At 30.7% G+C, this 18,608-nt stretch overlaps 1 protein-coding gene across 2 annotated transcripts; it reads right to left on the bottom strand.

The window, feature by feature from the left end:
* Positions 1 to 15,200: 15,200 nt before the first annotated feature.
* On the bottom strand, positions 15,201 to 17,979 carry LOC103502535 (1-aminocyclopropane-1-carboxylate oxidase homolog 1-like). Of its 2 annotated transcripts, none has more exons than XM_008466495.3 (2): positions 16,856 to 17,979; positions 15,201 to 15,560 (listed from the first exon to the last, which is right to left on the bottom strand). In XM_008466495.3, the coding sequence occupies exons 1-2, from the start codon at positions 17,795 to 17,797 to the stop codon at positions 15,312 to 15,314; spliced, it is 1,191 nt and encodes a 396-aa protein (XP_008464717.1). In that variant the 5' UTR covers positions 17,798 to 17,979; the 3' UTR covers positions 15,201 to 15,311. The 2 variants fall into 2 exon arrangements, with proteins under 2 accessions (XP_008464717.1, XP_016903250.1); XM_017047761.2 differs by having other exon boundaries at positions 15,201 to 15,572; positions 16,856 to 17,878.
* Between the last annotated feature and the right edge of the window lie 629 nt (positions 17,980 to 18,608).

Genomic DNA, 18,608 nt, shown 5'->3' with positions numbered 1-18,608 from the left:
GTGGATGATGGCCTCCTCATTGGAAATGATATAGGATACCTAACTAACGTTAAAACTTGGTTGGCAGCCCAATTCCAAATTAAAGATTTGGGAGAGACACAATATGTTCTTGGGATCCAAATCATAAGGAATTGTAAGAACAAAATGCTAGAACTATCTCAGGCAACCTATATCGATAAAATGTTGGTTCGATATTCAATGCAGAACTTTAAGAAGGATTTATTAACTTTCAGGCACAAAGTTCGTTTGTCTATGAAATAGTGTTTTAAAACACCTCAAGAAGTTGAGGATATGAGATGTATTCCCTATGCCTCAACTGTGGGCAACTTAATGTGTGTTATGCTCTACACTAGACCAAACATTTGTTATGCAGTGGGAATAGTCAGTAGACATCATTCCAACCTAGGATTAAACCACTGGACGATGGTTAAAATTATTCTCAAGTATCCTAGAAAAACGAGAGATTACATGCTTGTGTATGGAGCTATGAATTTGATCTTTACAGGGTACACTGACTTTGATTTCCATGCTGATAAGGATTAAAGAAAATCCACATCGGGATCAGTGTTCACCTTGAATGGGAGAGCTCTAATATGGCATAGCATCAAGCAGGGATGCATTGCATACTATACTATGAAGGCTAAATATGTTGTTGCTTGTGAAGCAAGAAAAGAAGTAGTTTGGCTCAAGAAGTTCCTGCATGATTTGGAAGTTGTTCCAAACATAAACCTGTTCATCACTTTATACTGTGACAATAGTGGGGCATTAGCCAATTCTAAAGAACCTCACAACCACAAATGATTGAAACACATAGAGAGAAAGTATCACTTGATACGATAGATTGTGCAACGAGGGGACATGATCGTAACCAAGATTGCTTCACAACTAAAATGTTCCAATCGAAACACAATATTGTTGATCCGTTTACGAAGATTATTGTGACTAAAATGTTCGAGGGTCATCTAGAAATTCAAGGTCTATGAGATAAGTACATTAGGTAATTTAGGAAAAGTGGGAGATGTGTAATAGGTATGAAGAGGACCTAGTATATTATATTTGTTTATAAACGTTTAATGTAGTATACTTGTATATTTGACCATTTTTTATGTGTGTGGATTACTTTATTATGTACATTTCATAGACTACGATTGTACTAGAGTTTTAGTCTAAGTATTAATTAATGTGGTTAATGATTTGTCAATTAATTCCATATTGTTATAGCTACTTATCTATAGGTCCATTAGGTCTCCTTCCTAGCTAGCTTGTAAAGGTTAATGAAGTTAGATTGTAATTTGAAATGTTCAAATTTACTTTGAAAATTAATATAATGTATGGTGATACATATATTATAATATAAAATTTATATTTTAATTAAACTTTATAATATAAATTTAATTGTTGGATATCATTCAAAATTAATTTATGAAAGAATAAAATATTTGAATGAGTTCAAATATTAATGTAAGGAGAGTTAGATTCATATTAAAACTATAGGTTAAAATTTAATGAGTATATGATACACATTAAAACTATATGTATGAGAGATATTTATATATGAATATGATTTGTATTTGAATTAAATTAAAAAAAAAAAAAAAAAGATATTTGTTTTAGTAATTAATTAATTACCTAATTAATTGATAATTTAATTTAATTCTATTAAATTAAATTAATTAAATTAAAACTATAAGTTATGTGAGAGATATTCATTTAAATATAATTGATATGAAATACTAACTAAGTTAATTTACATAAAGGGTAATTATAATAGGTAGCAATTTTTAGAATAATTATTAAGTATGTAGCAATATCTTAAAAAAATTGCAAATATAGCAAAGTCTATCAGTGATAGACTTTTATCGTTGTTAGACTCTTATGGTTTATCGGTGATAGACCAACATTTACTACATGGTCTATCGATGATAGACTCCTATCATTGATAGATTTTGACAGATTTTGCTATATTTGCAATTTTTTTAAAATGTTGCTATATACTTAATTATTTTGAATATAATTGTTATATTCGCAACTATCCCTTACATAAATGTAACAAAACCCAAAAATATTTATGGCCCGTGTAACAAAAAAATTAAACCTCATAAAGTCACCATTGTTTTTACATAATTATAGATTTGCCCTTTGTTGTTTTTGAATATTGCGGGATCATTCTTCACTTCACTTTTTTTCTTCTTTTTTGCAACTTATTCTTCTCCTCTTCATATTATTAATTTCTCATGTTATTACTTCTTCTTCTTTATATTCCTACTTATTGTTTGCGATTTCTTCATTTCCTCTTCTACAATTTCTTCCTTCTTCATCTCTCCTCTTCTTTTTTCCTTCTTGGTACAAGATATAATCGATATTGGTATAAGATCTAAATGATCGTGTACCATATCTAAATGATCAGTTATCTGTCTCAGATTAGAGATATACCACTATCACTAATATAGATCATTTAGATTTGGTATAAGATCATATAGACTGGATACAAGATCGTTTAGACTGGATATAAGATCGTTTAGATTGGTTATAAGGGTACACGATCGTTTAAATTAGTTATAAGGATTCAAGATCGTTTAGATTGGTCATAAGGGTACAAGATCGTTTAGACTATGTACAAGGGTAAAAGATCGTTTAGACTATGTACAAGGCTACAAGATCGTTTAGACTTGGTATAAAATTATTTATAATCATTTTTTCACACATATGTGATCAATGAATATTTTTGTTATTTTAGGTTATGAGCTTGTAAGTTTTTTCTATTTTTCAAAATTATTCTATACGGTATAAAATACTCCATATTATGAGGTATTTTTATGCTTTGTTCTATTTTTGAAAAAAAAACCCTTTAATTTAATTAATTAATTAATTAATATTAATTTAAATTAAATTAAATTAAATTAAATTAAATTAAATTAATAACTCCCTTAGGTAAGAGAGTTATTTAGGGAATGTGGGATGTTTTCCCTTGTATGCCAATATTTCTCTAACTTCCTCTTCTTCAGAATGAAGTAAGGGGAAGTAGAGTATGCAAAAAGACAAAGGCACTTCTGGAAAACCAGTGCTTTGCATAAACTCTTTGAAAAGAGAAAAAAAATCTCATTTTCCCAAAAATCTTATTGATTCTCACAAACAAAAATCTCAATTGCTGTGAGATTAGGGAGGTTTTCAAGTGGTGATGACCCCAATATTGGCGTTTAGTAGATACAAAGACTTTAACATACGCAAGTATTCTTTTTTTCCTTTTTTTTTGTGACTTTTTTTTTGTAAAGCGCTAGCTTTTAGGTTACAATAATGTAGTTTCAGTATTTTTTTCCAATGTACTAGTTTTTCTAAATCCCAATTAAATTTGAGTTTCATGGTTTTATTAACTACCTCGGCTGCAAAGGGCTATTATCTCTTCATATTTATCAAATAATACACTTTTGATGGTAATTAGATTAAATTATGAAGGATCTTATACAAGATTATGATGTTTGTAGACACATGAAAAATCTTAAAAGGGTATGTCAATAATAAATCATGATCAGAAGGGTGCATTGCAGAACGCTATCTAACTAATGAATGCATTCACTTTTATACGAATTCTATTCAAGAATTATTAATTAGGTTTGATACTAAAGTTCTTGTTTGCTTGTATAATATGTACGTTTTAGTTCTATCGTGAATGTGACAATGAGGTTCTAAGTGTGCGATTAAGCTTGACAACAAGGCTAAGGTCATGCAATAAAAGGTGCGAGTCCTTGAAGCTTACTTCTTAATATTGTCGTTACTATGAAATAATATAAGGAAAGTAGCTAGGAAGCTCACCCCTTCCGGTTGTAGTGATGGAATGATGTAAGAAAGTGAGATTAATTGTAATACATAGATGGGAAATCCCAGGTAGCTCGCATAATGCTGATAAATCGTGAATCCCAGATCTCGACAATGGAAGAGTTTCAAGTCCCAGTGTTGAACATGAATGACGAGAGGATCTAACTGTGTGGTGTCAGTGGCATGATTCGTGCTAATGATTGAAGTGTCTGTGGCTATATGCGATGAAACCAATACGAGGCAGTTTGACCTTAATATTGTTAATTTTGTCGTGTTCTCTGAAAGGATTTTCTCAAATTCCCCACGCACTAAGTCCAATTTCCTTACATATTGAGTTTTCCTCTCCCCATGTTGTTAGGTATAGAAGCTAAACAAAGGCCCGGTCTCGGGCGTTGTAGCATAGAGGATAAGCAAAGTTGCTTTGCAGTCTTACATGACGTGCTAGCTATGTTATCTCATCATGTGTCTAAGGAGCCGGTCTGTAAGTGCATTGCTCCTTGATGCGGAGGGCTTCAACTTAGACTGTAGAAGGGTGGTCCGACACATCACAATTGTGAGGGGGCCTCAAGGAGGAGGATGAGATCATAATTCTTATACTCCTGAACACCTTCCCATAAAAAGCAACGGTAGGCGGGGGATGGAGGAAGGAAGGTGTATTACACCTTGGTGGAAAGGAAAAGAACATGAGAATTTCAAGAATTGGTTTACTTTTACGTAAAGGAAAGTTGTAAATTGTAAATTTGTACATCTGTAAGCATCTTGCTAATAAAGAAAAGGAGTTTTAAGTTATTCCGCTGTGTTATCTCTTGAGTGTTTTTCGTTGCAAAAGATGAAAAAGTCTCTAAGGCTTAAGTGAAAGAGCTTCCCGAAGAGACAAAAGTAAGAGTCGTGCCACTCACTAGGTGTTCGACGCACTATCTCGCGTGAGGTATGTATGGAATATCTAGGTGGCACATCCTTTAAATGATCGCACGGAGTGGCATTTGGAGCGAGACATGACATTTAGTGAGATCTCATGTACGTGCTCTCTCAAGTAGTTAACTCCCAATACCTAATTCATTCTCTCGAATAACATTAGGCGTTGAATGAAGCTCTGACTAAACAAGCTTGTATTAACGTCAAGTAAACCTTTACTTGACATTTTTAAAAGTGTTAAGTAATTGACTGTCAAGTATAGTCAGATTACTTCACACTAAAAAACCGTCAATTATATGTTTACTTGACACTGTATTAACGTCAAGTAAGTCATCATACTTGACGCTTTTTATATGTCAAGTAAGGTCGTGTACTTGACGCCTTTTACATGCAAGTAAGATGTTATATTTTGACGCCTTTTGCACGTCAAGTAAGGTCGTATACTTGACACTATTTACACGTCAAGTAAGATAATATACTTGACATTATTTACACGTCAAGTAAAATTGTATAGTTGATAATAATTATCCGTCAAATAAAATAGTATATTTGATTCATGTAAGATAATATACTTGACATGTGTCATGTATACTGTTTATAAATATATTAAATATACAAATTTTTCATTTTCTATTTTATGCATTAGGTACATTCATTTCAATAAAACATATCCATCAACAAAATAAACTTTCCAACCAGTAGTTACACAAGAAGAAAATGACAAATAATTTAGTATAATAAGTAAACCAACAATAATTTCATTCTTCTCAACAATGTCGTCAACAATTACACAATTTCAATCCAAATATAGCCAACTAAAATTTTCTATTTGTGGCCTATTCCAAAATCAACAACAATAATAGCTATCTTATATAACAAGAAACATGTATTGTATACCAAAACTAAAGTCTATCTCCTTACATATTTTGCCTCGTGTATATAAGCATAACGACTATGAACAAAACATTTACAGAAAAAAGGTTATGGACATTCCCATATGTTAGCCATTTACAAAATTAAGAAGATCATATCTAGGTGTGTCTATCATATGTACCGAGCTAAAAATTTAGCCCACTCTACTCGTACTTTATCCAATTCAAGCTGTGAGTATGAGTTTCTTGTATCAATCTATAAAACATAAAAATTCAAATAGACACTTTGTTAAAAATAAAAATTAGTCATATTATACTATTTATAATATTAATTATAATGTAAGTAGTTTAAAAACATACCATATCAGTAATAATGCTTGTGTCCTTGCTCACAGTTTCGCGCACATTCAACAGTACCTACTTGTAAAGGACACTATAACACAAAACCAATAACAATGCATATTAGATTATGTACTAAATTAAATTGTAAATAATTTGATAAATATATTTACCTTTACCGCTTTTCAAAATGTTGTTTTTCTAGTATTTTTCAAATACTCCTGAGATTGGAAATTCGTCAAGGTCCTACATTTTCCAAAGTATAGTATAAATCAAAATGAACTTATTTTTTAACGACTAAAAAAAAAAACATAAACAGAGTTAGCTTACATATTTATTATGTATTTAATATCATCTTGGGAGCTTGTTCTCAACGAGTCAAGATGGTATACCACATCATCATACGCATTAAGACTATTAATGACCAATGATCGCTAAATGAAATATATATGCAAGTAATTAGTATTTTGGTACTAATGCAAGTTTGAATTGATAAAAATTATACTTACTCGAGATTATAAGAAGCAACAACAAATTGATCTTATTCGGAATTCATTAATCTACTTCAAAGTCAAGGCTCAGACCAAAAAGAAAATTCATTGGCATTGCTAATATGGGGAAGATGAGAGGAATTATCTTCCTTGTTAGTCAAATTTGGGGATCGAAATAGGTACAATCAAACTATTAACGGAAGTAACTAGAACAAAGAAGATTGAAAATGAGGCTGAATGCTTCAGATATCAGTTAATGAATTCCATAATATAAAGAAGTGTGAAAAGGATTATAGGAATCCGTAACATGAGGCATCAAACAAAGTTCAGCAACAAAAGATCCAACAATTATTATAGGCAAACAAAACTGATAAGATCTCATGAGTTTAATTCAATATCTTTGATTCAATTTGCTTAGAAACTAAAACTAACAAAAACAATCCCATACACCTATCTTGTTCATTCATTCAAGATTTGACAGTGTAGGTGCTCCCTCATAGCCACCAGCTCCACGGCCAAAGGCAGGCCTTCCGCCAGGACCCTACAATATTGAAGAACGAACATAGATCAATTAAAAATTGCCATTGTTAATATGTGGAAGACATACAACAAGTTTCCATTGGAGCAACTGTCGATGATGAGAATTGTGTGGGCAAAGTCAAGGTCGTCGAATTGCCATGAGTCCAAAAATGGAGAGAATCACGTAGGTTGTGTTCAACGATCGGTGTAGAAAGAGAATAATGGGCTGTTGTCGGAGGCTGCCTCTTGGATAGACCCTTTGAAAAACCGTATTAACCCAGATGTATTCGAAGTAGTTGAAATGTATGTCATACTTACTTTTAGCTTTATTTCATTTTTTCTTAATGAGACAGTAGTTTAAGTACGTCAAACTCCGATATTCTTTTGTAGGTCGTTCAAAATAACGAAGAAGAAAAAACCAAATTGGAGGGTCGTGAAGGTATATGAATATCTATCTTATTATAGTTGTAAATTAATTTCTATTTCTAACATAGGTCAAGTCATTTGTATGTGTATCCCCAGTGTCCTAAGCAATCAGAAGTAGTAGAATGTGGTTATTACGTGATGCGGTTCATGCATGAAATTATATAGTCAAAGAGTACTTCTATCATAGACGTAGTAAGTATAACAGTTATAAAACTATCGTGCATGTATACTTTTTTATGAATGAGACTCATTTAGAATCACTTTATTGTCTACAAATAAAAGATTCACCTCATACTTACACACAGGATGACATTGATTGTATAAGGTCTGAGTGGACTAAGTTTGTAGGGAAGCACGTATATTGTGCTCAGGATAAGATATTTTGTCCCACATTTTATCACATATTTTGTCATATATTTTGTCACATATTTTTGTGTTCGAGCTGCCATGGAAAATACAGTGTTGGAGGAAGATATAGCTGCCATGTTCAATATCAATGAGGTAAGGTTATCTTAGAGCTTAGTAAAATGTAGTTTTTGAAGTTGAATTGATTATATACTTGCTTATGTTGTTGGTCTTCTATTTTTTATGTATAATCTTTTCTTTTCTTTTTAGTTTTCTCTCTTTGGTCACTTGCAAAAAGTAAAGCAAATAATTTGACATTTGAGGGTAGAGAATCTTTACAGTGTTAATGAATGGTTCAAAGATAGAGTATTATTATTAACTCATTCCCTTCTTCAATTGTTTTATGTGAATATATAAAAGGAATATTATCATAATCTCTACTTTACATTGTATTTAGTTCACTTTTGTTATCGCATAATACTATCTCATTGAAATTAGAAAATCTAAGTTTCCCAAACATGAAAACTAACCCCTTATTGTCCAATCGGCTATGATTCTTGAGTATGTTACAAAACTTTGCTGATGTGAAACTTCTCATTCTTGTACTTTTGGTATGATATTCCTAATGTCATTCCTTTTTTGTGGCATTTTCCACAAAACTACCATCTAAAAAATGCATTTTTAATGAAAAAGAAGGTAAAGAAACAATAGAATTTTGAGGCATGAACTATCTCTCCTAACTAATTGTCACTGTTCAAATTGTATGCTAAAAAACACAAGCCATCCACCTTCTTCAAATGGCTAAAACTTGCTTGTCATGTTATAAATTCACCAAAATCTCCATTGATTTAGTATCTGTACCTTGAATACACTTTTTGTTGATATGAGACACTCTATTTATTTGTCAGGCGCTAAAAGTTCTTCTCAGCCTTCTACTTCAAATCTCAACACTTCAGAATCCATTTTTATTCAAAAGGTTGTTTTTCTCTCCTTTTGTACTTTGTGCAAGTGCATCGTTTGATCAATTTTTTTGCTTTTAGCCATTGATATGGTTGTAGGTGTTTTAGCTTTGAGTTTTGTTATTCGCTGTTGGTTTTGGACTTTCTATGAAGTGCTATAATTAATTTAGCTGATTTTGTCGGTTGAATTTGGTGTTTGCGATTTTGTTTTTTTTTTCTTGTTCATACGGATGAACTTTGTAGATTTCATTTTTAGTGATAAAATTGTGCATTGTGTACTTGAACAGTAGCATAATTTTGTGACCCGTATATGTAAGGCTTTCCATTTGAATACCCTCTACATTTCCAATACCAAGCTTAAAAGTTATAGAAAAGAATAATTCACTACCAAGCTTAGAAGTTACTATTGTTGAAGTGTGTATGTACTGTGTTATTGAAGTGTGTTGGTGAAATGAATGTGTTGTGTTTTTGAAGTGAATGTGTTGTGTTTTTCAAGTGAATGTACTGTCTTGTTGAATCAATTTTTTTTCCTTTTCTTTTCTTACTAGGTTTTGCCAGAATCCATTGGAGCAGTGAAACCATATTTGCGCCAATTCATTGATGTATAGGCATTTTTATAGGTTTGGTAGGAAAATTTTTGGTTCAAATGTACTTATTTAAATAGCTTGTTCGTACCAAAACATATATATACCAACAATTAAAGCGAAATTAGAAAGTGTATGTTTCTTTATATTAAAGCGTTCACTGTTTCTTTCCATATGCGATTGTATTAGTCTATGTAATGGTATATGTAATGGCAGGGCGACAAGAAAAACAAGATTCAATGAAAAATAGGACAAGAAAAATAGTGACAAAAAACACAATTATGACATTTAAATCTAAAAAAAAAGTGTCATAAAAAACGTTTTCTTGACAGTTAATTAAAGTCATGGTAAGTGAAATGATGACAGCTAATAAGTGTCATAAATGATAAATAATGACATTTATTTGCTGTCATAAAATGAAAATAATGACAGTTATTAACTGTCATAAAATATAAACAATGATAGTTATTATCTGGTATTGAAAATAAATAATGACAATTATAATCTGTCATAAAATATTGAATTCGTGGCATTTATTCTATGTCATGAAAAACACATTTCATGACAGTTTTGGAGAACTGTCATAAAATACTTTCCATCACTGTCGCATCAATGGCTGCAAATAACTGTCACGAAAGCTTTCTGTGACATCATTTAACCGTAGTCGTAGGCCCTTTTTCTACTAGTGCTTTTTGTATATCGCCTAGTTGGTTGACAAAAACAATGGCTGCCTTAGATGGTTTCTTCATTTCGCTTCCTTCTTCTTTGTGTTATAATTTTGTGTTAAGGCAATAAAATTTGGAATAAATAGGCATTTTGTCTTTTGTAACCTATAAAACACATTACTCTTAATTTCACATGTTTTGCTATGCTTTATGCTCTTTTATAGCACAATTTTATTTCATTATTTTATCTAAAAGACTACAATAACTTGTATTTCTACAAGTTCTCACAAAGATGCTCATAGTGAAGAGTTCAACAATGATATTATTCATGATGGTCACCTCATATCATCTGCATAACATGTTACATTAGAAGATGACATTCTCGAACTAACACATTAATATGTGTTGTTTAACACAACTGAGATGGAACTATATATAGAGTGAGTAATTTATTTAATCGCATGTAAATTTATGCCAAATTAACTATATAAGTGTTATTCATGATCCATCAATCACTCAGAATGCATAAAAATGAGTTGTTACTCTCTAGTAGAAAACTTGCAAGTGATAATAGTCTTTTTAGAAAGATTTACTCTGAACAATTTTTTCGTTGGTTAACAGATAAGGTGATAATCAACTACACACTAGCATGGGTAATATACTTCACTCGTTAATCTAAGGTGTAACTTTTATTTATATGAGCAGATTCCGCTAGATTTTCCTAACACAGATCACTAAAATGGCTTGCTTGCTTATAAACCTCACAAGATTGAAATATCATATTCGAGGTACATTATAAATGGCCACAGAGACCATATAAAAGTGTAGAAAAGACAACTCAAAGTGGTGGTACCGTGTTTCTATTGATACAACCACTTGTAAATCAAATGATATAGATTGAGCTCCAATCATTAATGTGGTTACATATTTCGAAATAGCATTATTTCTTAATACATGCATCGAATTCCAATGCTCAAGTGTGATCGGGAAAATGTTTATAATGGTGTCAAAGTTGAATATGGATTTACACTTATTAACTTACATCAAAATCAACATCAATTTGAGAGAGAGTCATATAATCTTGCATCACAAGCAAAACAAGTATTTTGTGCAAGAGAACATGACATTTCTAACTGATATGTTTTATTAAGAGCACTCCTAAGAGGAATTCATGAATTAGAAAAGTATGACAAAGTTGACGTGGATAAGAAGTTTTCTGGTCAAGGTTCTTTCATAACGCTTGAAGAAATTGATGAGGAGTTTGAACATCGTAGGTATCGAGATGATTGTAAAGACATGTTTATCGTTGTGATAACATAGTGCGCTTTTTTTTTTTTTTGGACTGCTTGGAGTATGCACTAGTTATATATAGGACTTCTTTTTTTTTTTTTAATGCATTTGCACAATTATACCATTTGTGGCCATTTTGTGAATTTGTACTAGTATAGAATTAGTGGCCTTGATGTAAAGTTGCACACACATAATTCATAATAGATGAGTTGCCTTTTAATTTAATTTGTTGTATGTCATTTTTTTGTTGTACATTTGCACAAATATATTATTTATAACCAAATATGTAGTTTTGTACTAACATTGAATTACTAGATATTTATGTCAAACACTAAAAAATTAGTTCTCATGTGAACTAATGAGGTTGTCGTTCAACTTAGTGTTCTTTAATTCATGTTGCATTTGGTGAGCCGACACTTTACTATTTACAACACTTGAAGCAAATATGTCACTAAGTTGCCTATCAAATATTTTCTTTTTTCTTCTTGATTTTAAGAAAACAATAATGTGTAATATTATTTCATTGTTTCGTTTCAGAGTTTGCTTAAGGGAAAAGTTGTAGTAAACAAGGGGAAAAAGAGTAAAAAACCTCGTGGTTTTCTGTTTCAAGATTTGTACAATGTGTAATATTGTTTCATATTTTATGTTCTTTATTGCCTTTTTGTTAGTAATTCAAAGTTATTGTTTCAAACCCTAATCTTGTTAATGGCATCGATGCAACAAATCCACACCAACCAAATTGTCGATTCTTCACCACGTAAATTTATCTTCCACACACTATATTTATTATTTCTATTCATATTATATTTAAATTTACTTAAAATTTGACATTTTGGCTTTTTTTTTATATTGGGAAAGAGTGTTATAATCAATTCTCATCGTAAAGTGCATGCTTCTAGATTGGTCTGGCTCTGAAAAATTGATTGCTAAAGGAAGATGGTCTTCTAATGGTCCTCAAACATTGGATTATCATATCCCACTTGGTTCTAATGCAGTGCAAGTATAGGTTGATACAATAAAGAAGCTTGATTCATTTTTACGAAGGCCTACTTCTAACCTGGTTGTCATTGATCATGCATTAGCCACCACTATTGCTTGGTTGGCTAATAAAGTCAAGATATGTAATCAATGTTTTTTTCAACTTGGTTGAAGTTTCTAATTCTAATGTAACTAATATTTATTTAGTTTATTGGTTGATGTATTATTTGATTTAAAGATCAAAATATTTTGGTGATTGAAGGGGCAAAACATGTGAGAGTTACGTATTATGGGAAGTACTCTTGTATTGGATGCTTTTGAAACTATGAAAACTAGATTGATTATTGATATATTGTATGAACTTTTAGTCATGCGGATTTTTTTTTTTTCCAATTATATGTACTCAATGTCTTAAGAGATTGTGTGAATTTGGAACTAAAGCATCTTGTATGTGTCTTAAACATTTCATTGTTGCTTAAATTAACTATTGTTATTAATATGTAATATTTCATTTCTATACGTCAGAACTTTAAAGATTTTATTTACACTTGAGTAGAGATTAATTTTCAATCATATATGTAAAAAGTAAAGCTACAAACATGGACAAAAAGAAACATTTGAAAGCATTTTTCAATGCTAAGGAAAATGGTATGGGTATAAAGTATAGAAATTCCGCCAATGCTACTAAACATAAAACCCGTGCAATGGAATTTCGTACCACTGTCCATGACGTTGAAAATGATATGCTACGTTTTTTAAATAACATCACCTATGGCAAACGTTGAGAAATAAGCTATCAAAGGCTTACAATTCACATGCTATAAAAATGTTATAATATAGGTTTAATAGCGTATGTTTCTTGCTATCATTAACGTTATAATATGGAAATTACTCTTCTTTTCAACATACTAAAACGTTATAAAATTGTTTCCATAACGATAATTACATGCTAATAAAAAGTAATCATAGTGTGTTATGTCAACATACTATGAAGTGTTGTCATGACATAACAATTATGCAATTAAAAATGGACTTTTAACAACACCTTTTATTGCGAGAAAAAAACATATAGAAAGTGTAAGACTTTTAATAACATCATCTATGACACAGCATCTCCAAAAACACTATTAAAGATTTACAATAGTGAATTTTGACTACTATAGTATGTATACACCGAAAAATGTATGTTTTTCTTGCAGTGAATAAGTCAAAAATAAATTTTGCCAACAACACATATATTCTTTTCCTCCGTTCTCAAACTCACAATCAAATACAATTATAAAATCTTGAGTTTCATTTTTATGAATTTTTGTGTTTCTAAAAATGAAATTTCAAATCACAAAATCAAGGATCATTTTTTTATATAATGCATTTTAAAAAAGTAATGTCAAAAATAGGGTGGGAGGCAAAGTATTGACAAAAATAGAGTGATTTTGTGGAAGTCGTGTACCCCGTACACGACTTTACTAGGAAATCGTAGACGGGGTCCACGACTTCAATGCGTGGACCCCACTCCCTTCTTTTTTAATTCAAAGATATTTAATATATATATTTATTTATTTAGTATTTAATGCGTGGGTCCCACACGTATTAAATATATATTTATATATTTATATATTTATTATTTAATACGTGGGTCCCACAAGTTATTTATTTTTAAATTTAAGTATATTATATATTTATATATTTATGTAACATTTAATATATATATATATATATATATATATATATATATATATATATATATATATTATATTTTGGGTTTTTAATAAATGCATTAAACTTCTTGAAAAAAAAATTAAACAAACTCAATCTTTAGGATTTCTATTCTACCAAATTTCGTTATTCGGACTAAGCTAAGCAGATAAAAGATGAAAAATAAGTAAAAACGAGCTTAAAAAAATTAAGACAATAGTATTCTATATATACATCAAATTTATATAAATAAAATCCAACAAAATTTGGGAATATTTTTTTTAATAATACATCTATTTTTGTCAATAGTTTGCCTCGTACCCTATTTTTGATATTATTTTTTAAAAATGCATTATTAAAAAAAATATTCCCAAATTTTTTTACTTATTTTTCATCTTTTATTTGCTTAGCTTAGTCCGAATAACGAAATTTGGTAGAGTAGAAATCCAAAAGATTGAGTTTGTTTAATTTTGTTTCAAGAAGTTTAATCCATTTATTAAAAATCCAAAATATAATATATAATATATATATATATATATATATATATATATATATATATTAAATGTTACATAAATATATAAATATATAATATATTTAAATTTAAAAATAAATAACTTGTGGGCCCACGTATTAAATAATAAATATATAATATATAAATATATATTTAATACGTGTGGGACCCACACATTAAATACTAAATAAATAAATATATATATTGAATATCTTTGAATTAAAAAAAAAAAGAAGGGAATGGGGTCCACACATTGAAGTCGTGGACCCCGTCTACGATTTCCTAGCAAAGGTACACGACTTCCACAAAATCACTCTATTTTTGTCAATACTTTGCCTCCCACCCTATTTTTGACCTTACTTTTTTAAAATGCATTATTAAAAAAAAAGATTCCAAAATCAAATTGGACCTTAATTTTCTATGTAGGATTTAAGTTTGATGGTGTAATATTTTTTTCAACCCGAAGTAGATTGCTCGTTAAAAAATGAAAAGATATAATTGAATCAAACTTAATTTTTCAGTATGGTCGCTTTTTTCTTAATGACATTGTTGGAGATGTGATCTACTCTTTTTTTTTATTATTTATTTAGAGTTTTGATCGTTTAATTTTTTTTTTTTTTTTTTTTTTTTTTTTTTTTTTTTGTTTTACGAAAAGATGAAGGATTGATGTAGGTAGGTTGTTGAACACAGGATCTTTTGATTTTCTGTAAGTAAAAAAAAAAAAAAAAAAATTAACATATTTGCAGGAAGGTTGGGCCTTTAACATGCGACTTTCTACTAAATATTGAAACTTAAATATTTTTATAGAATATTTTCATCCTTATAATATATTATTTTTAAAGAAGGAAGTCCCTAAAAGATACAAACATTTTCAAAGTTTGAAAGTAAAAAATAGCACAAACATGAAGTTCATACTCTGTAATGGTTGGGCAATGATTTCCCATCTAACTCCTTGTTGAAAAATCTTGTTATGTAATCAGCATATGTAAATTGTTGATATACAGCTGGTGTATCTTGTGAGATTAGTTCTGGAAATGGTCCATATAAGTTATCTCTGATTCTAGGATTGTAAAAAACCGCAACGGAAACACGTGCTTCTGGCTTTCCATTTGCCAATACTCTGTGCTCCACACTTTTGTACACATCATTTGACGCGATCTGTAACCAAAACTAAATGAAATATTACACTTTTGTTCAACAAAAATCATTAATCTAAGTATGTGATATTCTTTAATATCATGTAAAAATAAAATAATATTATTTTATAACTTAAAAAAAAAAAAAAAAATCATTTTTGATCTTTAGAATATTCAGAAAGCAACGAAAGAATTCAATCACTGAAATCTGAAATCTTGAAACCTTACTTTATAAAAGACACTACTTGTTTATAAGTTATAAAACTAATCATTATAGGTTCAAAGTCTGAAAAAAATAATAATAAAATCAAAATTGAATTGATAAAGATTTTTTAATATAGAAAATAAACAATATAAAATATAAAATTACATGGTTGCATTCTACCTAGTACCTAATTTATATTTAGCTAAACTTTAAAGTTTGAACAGATTGTTTTAATAAATATAGAAAAAATAAAATAAAATAATATTTTAGAACTTTAGATTTTGTATGTGCAATAGGCTCATTTGGAAATTGCTGACAGTCTGTTTGATTATTTAAAGAGAAAATCAATGTTCTTTTCTATCCTTTTTTGTTTCTTTAATATTTGACTTGTTTACGCATCATCCAAGAGATTTGCAAGGAATTAAAAATAATCTTAGGTGAATATTTAATAAATTCCAATAAATAAACTCAAATGGGATTTTGGTTGGTTAAATATATGATTGACCAAAAATAAATTCATTCTAAGAGTTTGGGGGCAAATGTGGAAAGTTAATTTAGTTGGAATAAATTTGAAACCTCTCAAACAAAAATTAAATTGTATTTTCCTAATATAGGTGTATAATTGTATTACCAATCTCGGGATTATCATACATAAATTTATTCTACCGTGAATAATAATTGAAGAGAGAAGTCCATCAAATATCTATGGTACTTAAATATTCTTGCTTTTCAAAATATATATTAGGCACATTTTCTAATAATTTGAAAATTTAACCATTTTATTCTTAATTTCACTAATGTATTCTAATTATGATACTTTCAAATAAATCTTCTTTTCCTTTATATTTAATTTGGTCATGTACTTTGAGTTTCATTATTTTATTTAATAATAAAAATCAGTTTCACATTTAAATAAAACCAACTTTTATAACAAAATTTTTAGATTCTGCTTCATTTAAAACAACTTTTTAGAAAACATAGCCAAAATTATTTTTATGCTTCAGTAATTGAGGGCAATGAATTATGTTTTTTTTAAAATAAAAAAAATATATTATTATTATTTTTTTAGAGAACATAGCCAAAAATAACTCAGCCAATCTTTTTAAGGTTACCTGAAGCAAGTCACCGATATTGATAACAAGAGCACCGGGGACGGGCTCAACATCCACCCAACCACCGCCGTGCCTTATCTGCAAACCGCCGATATGATCCTGCAGCAGAACGGTCAAAACTCCAGGATCTGTGTGCGATTTTATCCCCACCGTCAGATCCGGCTGTGGGCAGTACGGATAGTAATGCCCCACCATCATCCGCCCTTCTCCGTACGTCGCCTCCTTAAGCCGCTCTGATCTCAGCCCTAATCCCTCACACAGCAATTCCTCTAATAAATACCCCAACCTTTCCGTTTCCTTCGCCCACTCCGCCACCGCCTTCCTGCAAATCGCCGGAATATTCTCCGACGCTGCAGCCATCGGTCCTAGTCCTATCTGAAGCGTATCTCTCCAACTGGCCGCTTTTGCCTTAAACAGATCGATGTTCGACAAGTACGACACTCCGGTCTCAACGTCCCTCCGGTAGTAGGACGATTTTGCCTCCGCTGGCAGTTCGTGAAAAGCCCTAATGGAATCGAGAATATCGTCGAGCACTTTTTGCGGAACTCCATGGTTGATGATTTGGAAGAATCCGAAGGTGGAGGCGGCGTCTCGGATGTGATCGACGATGGAGGAGCGGTTGTCGGGGGAGTGGAGGGCGGCCAGGTCTATGGTGGGGACGAGGACGGGGGGAGAGGAAGATGGTGATTTAGAGGTTGGTTTGAGGTCGGAGAGAGTTTCAGGTGGGTGGATGAAAATGCGAGGGATTTGATTGATGCCGGCGTCGAGAAGGCCTTTGACGCCGGCTTTGGTTTGGTCAAATTGCTTCAATTCAGTGGCTCGATCGAAATCAGCGGCCATTTTTAGGGTGTAGAATTTGTTGTTTGGAGTTGTGATAGTGTTTTTGGAGGGGAATGTAGTTTGAAGGAGAGAGAGAGGGTTTGAGTTGCAGAGGGTGAGCATTGTTCGTACAACTTCCTAAAATAAAAAATATTCTTAATTTATACACATATATATATATATATATGCGCATAGATAACTTATTAAACATACCACACAAAATGAATTGTTCAACATAATTAACTTTTCTTTCTTTCTTTCTTTCTTTCTTTCTTCTCCCTTTCAAACCTTCATCTCATTAACTTTCCTCATCTCAAAATGACAAAGTCTCATTTACCCTTTTAACCTCCTCACTACAACTCAAATCTTCCCTTTTTGTCCCCTTTCCAATTTTATTTTTACAATAAAAATAAAAATAGTAAAATTAGAGGTTTATTTTCAATAAATTGAAATTCTATTTTTAAATTGATAAAATTGCAAAACAGTTAATTTTTAAATAATAATGAACGAGAGAACAATGTCTTAAATGTGATTTCTAAATGCAATTGTAACAAATATCACAAATACCCTATAATTAATACAAACTATGCACCCACACTTGAATATTTTAATTTTTCCCAACGAAAATAAACACCTTCTACAATATATCACATCTTCTGCATGCAACTACTTCACATCTTCTGCATTCACTTCTTCACTTTTGAAAACTCTAGAATTTTGTTGTGTATCTCCTTTCATTCATATCTTTGTTCCTTTAGCATATTCGTTGCTTCAATTTTTCAATTAGCATCTCTATTGCTTCAAACTTTCATTCGCACGGTCATCTCCGTTCTTTCCTCCGTTTCGGTGAGTTTTAAGATCGTTTTCCACTGTTTTCTTTTAAGATCGCATTCCACCAGCCTTCCTTCAAGTATTCAATCATTTGTTTCGTCTT

This window comes from Cucumis melo, chromosome 10 (genome assembly GCF_025177605.1).
Source record: "Cucumis melo cultivar AY chromosome 10, USDA_Cmelo_AY_1.0, whole genome shotgun sequence".
NCBI classification, from domain to species: domain Eukaryota; kingdom Viridiplantae; phylum Streptophyta; class Magnoliopsida; order Cucurbitales; family Cucurbitaceae; genus Cucumis; species Cucumis melo.
This window is presented reverse-complemented; position numbering and strand designations above follow the sequence as displayed.

What these genes read in the sequence shown, in the direction of transcription:
- LOC103502535 (XM_017047761.2), bottom strand. Translation starts at nt 17,797, where the DNA reads ATGCTCACCCTCTGCAACTCAAACCCTCTCTCTCTCCTTCAAACTACA. An exon ending in ATATCGGTGACTTGCTTCAG is followed by an intron (nt 15,573 to 16,855) that starts GTAACCTTAAAA and finishes TATTTCATTTAG; the next exon opens with TTTTGGTTACAGATCGCGTC.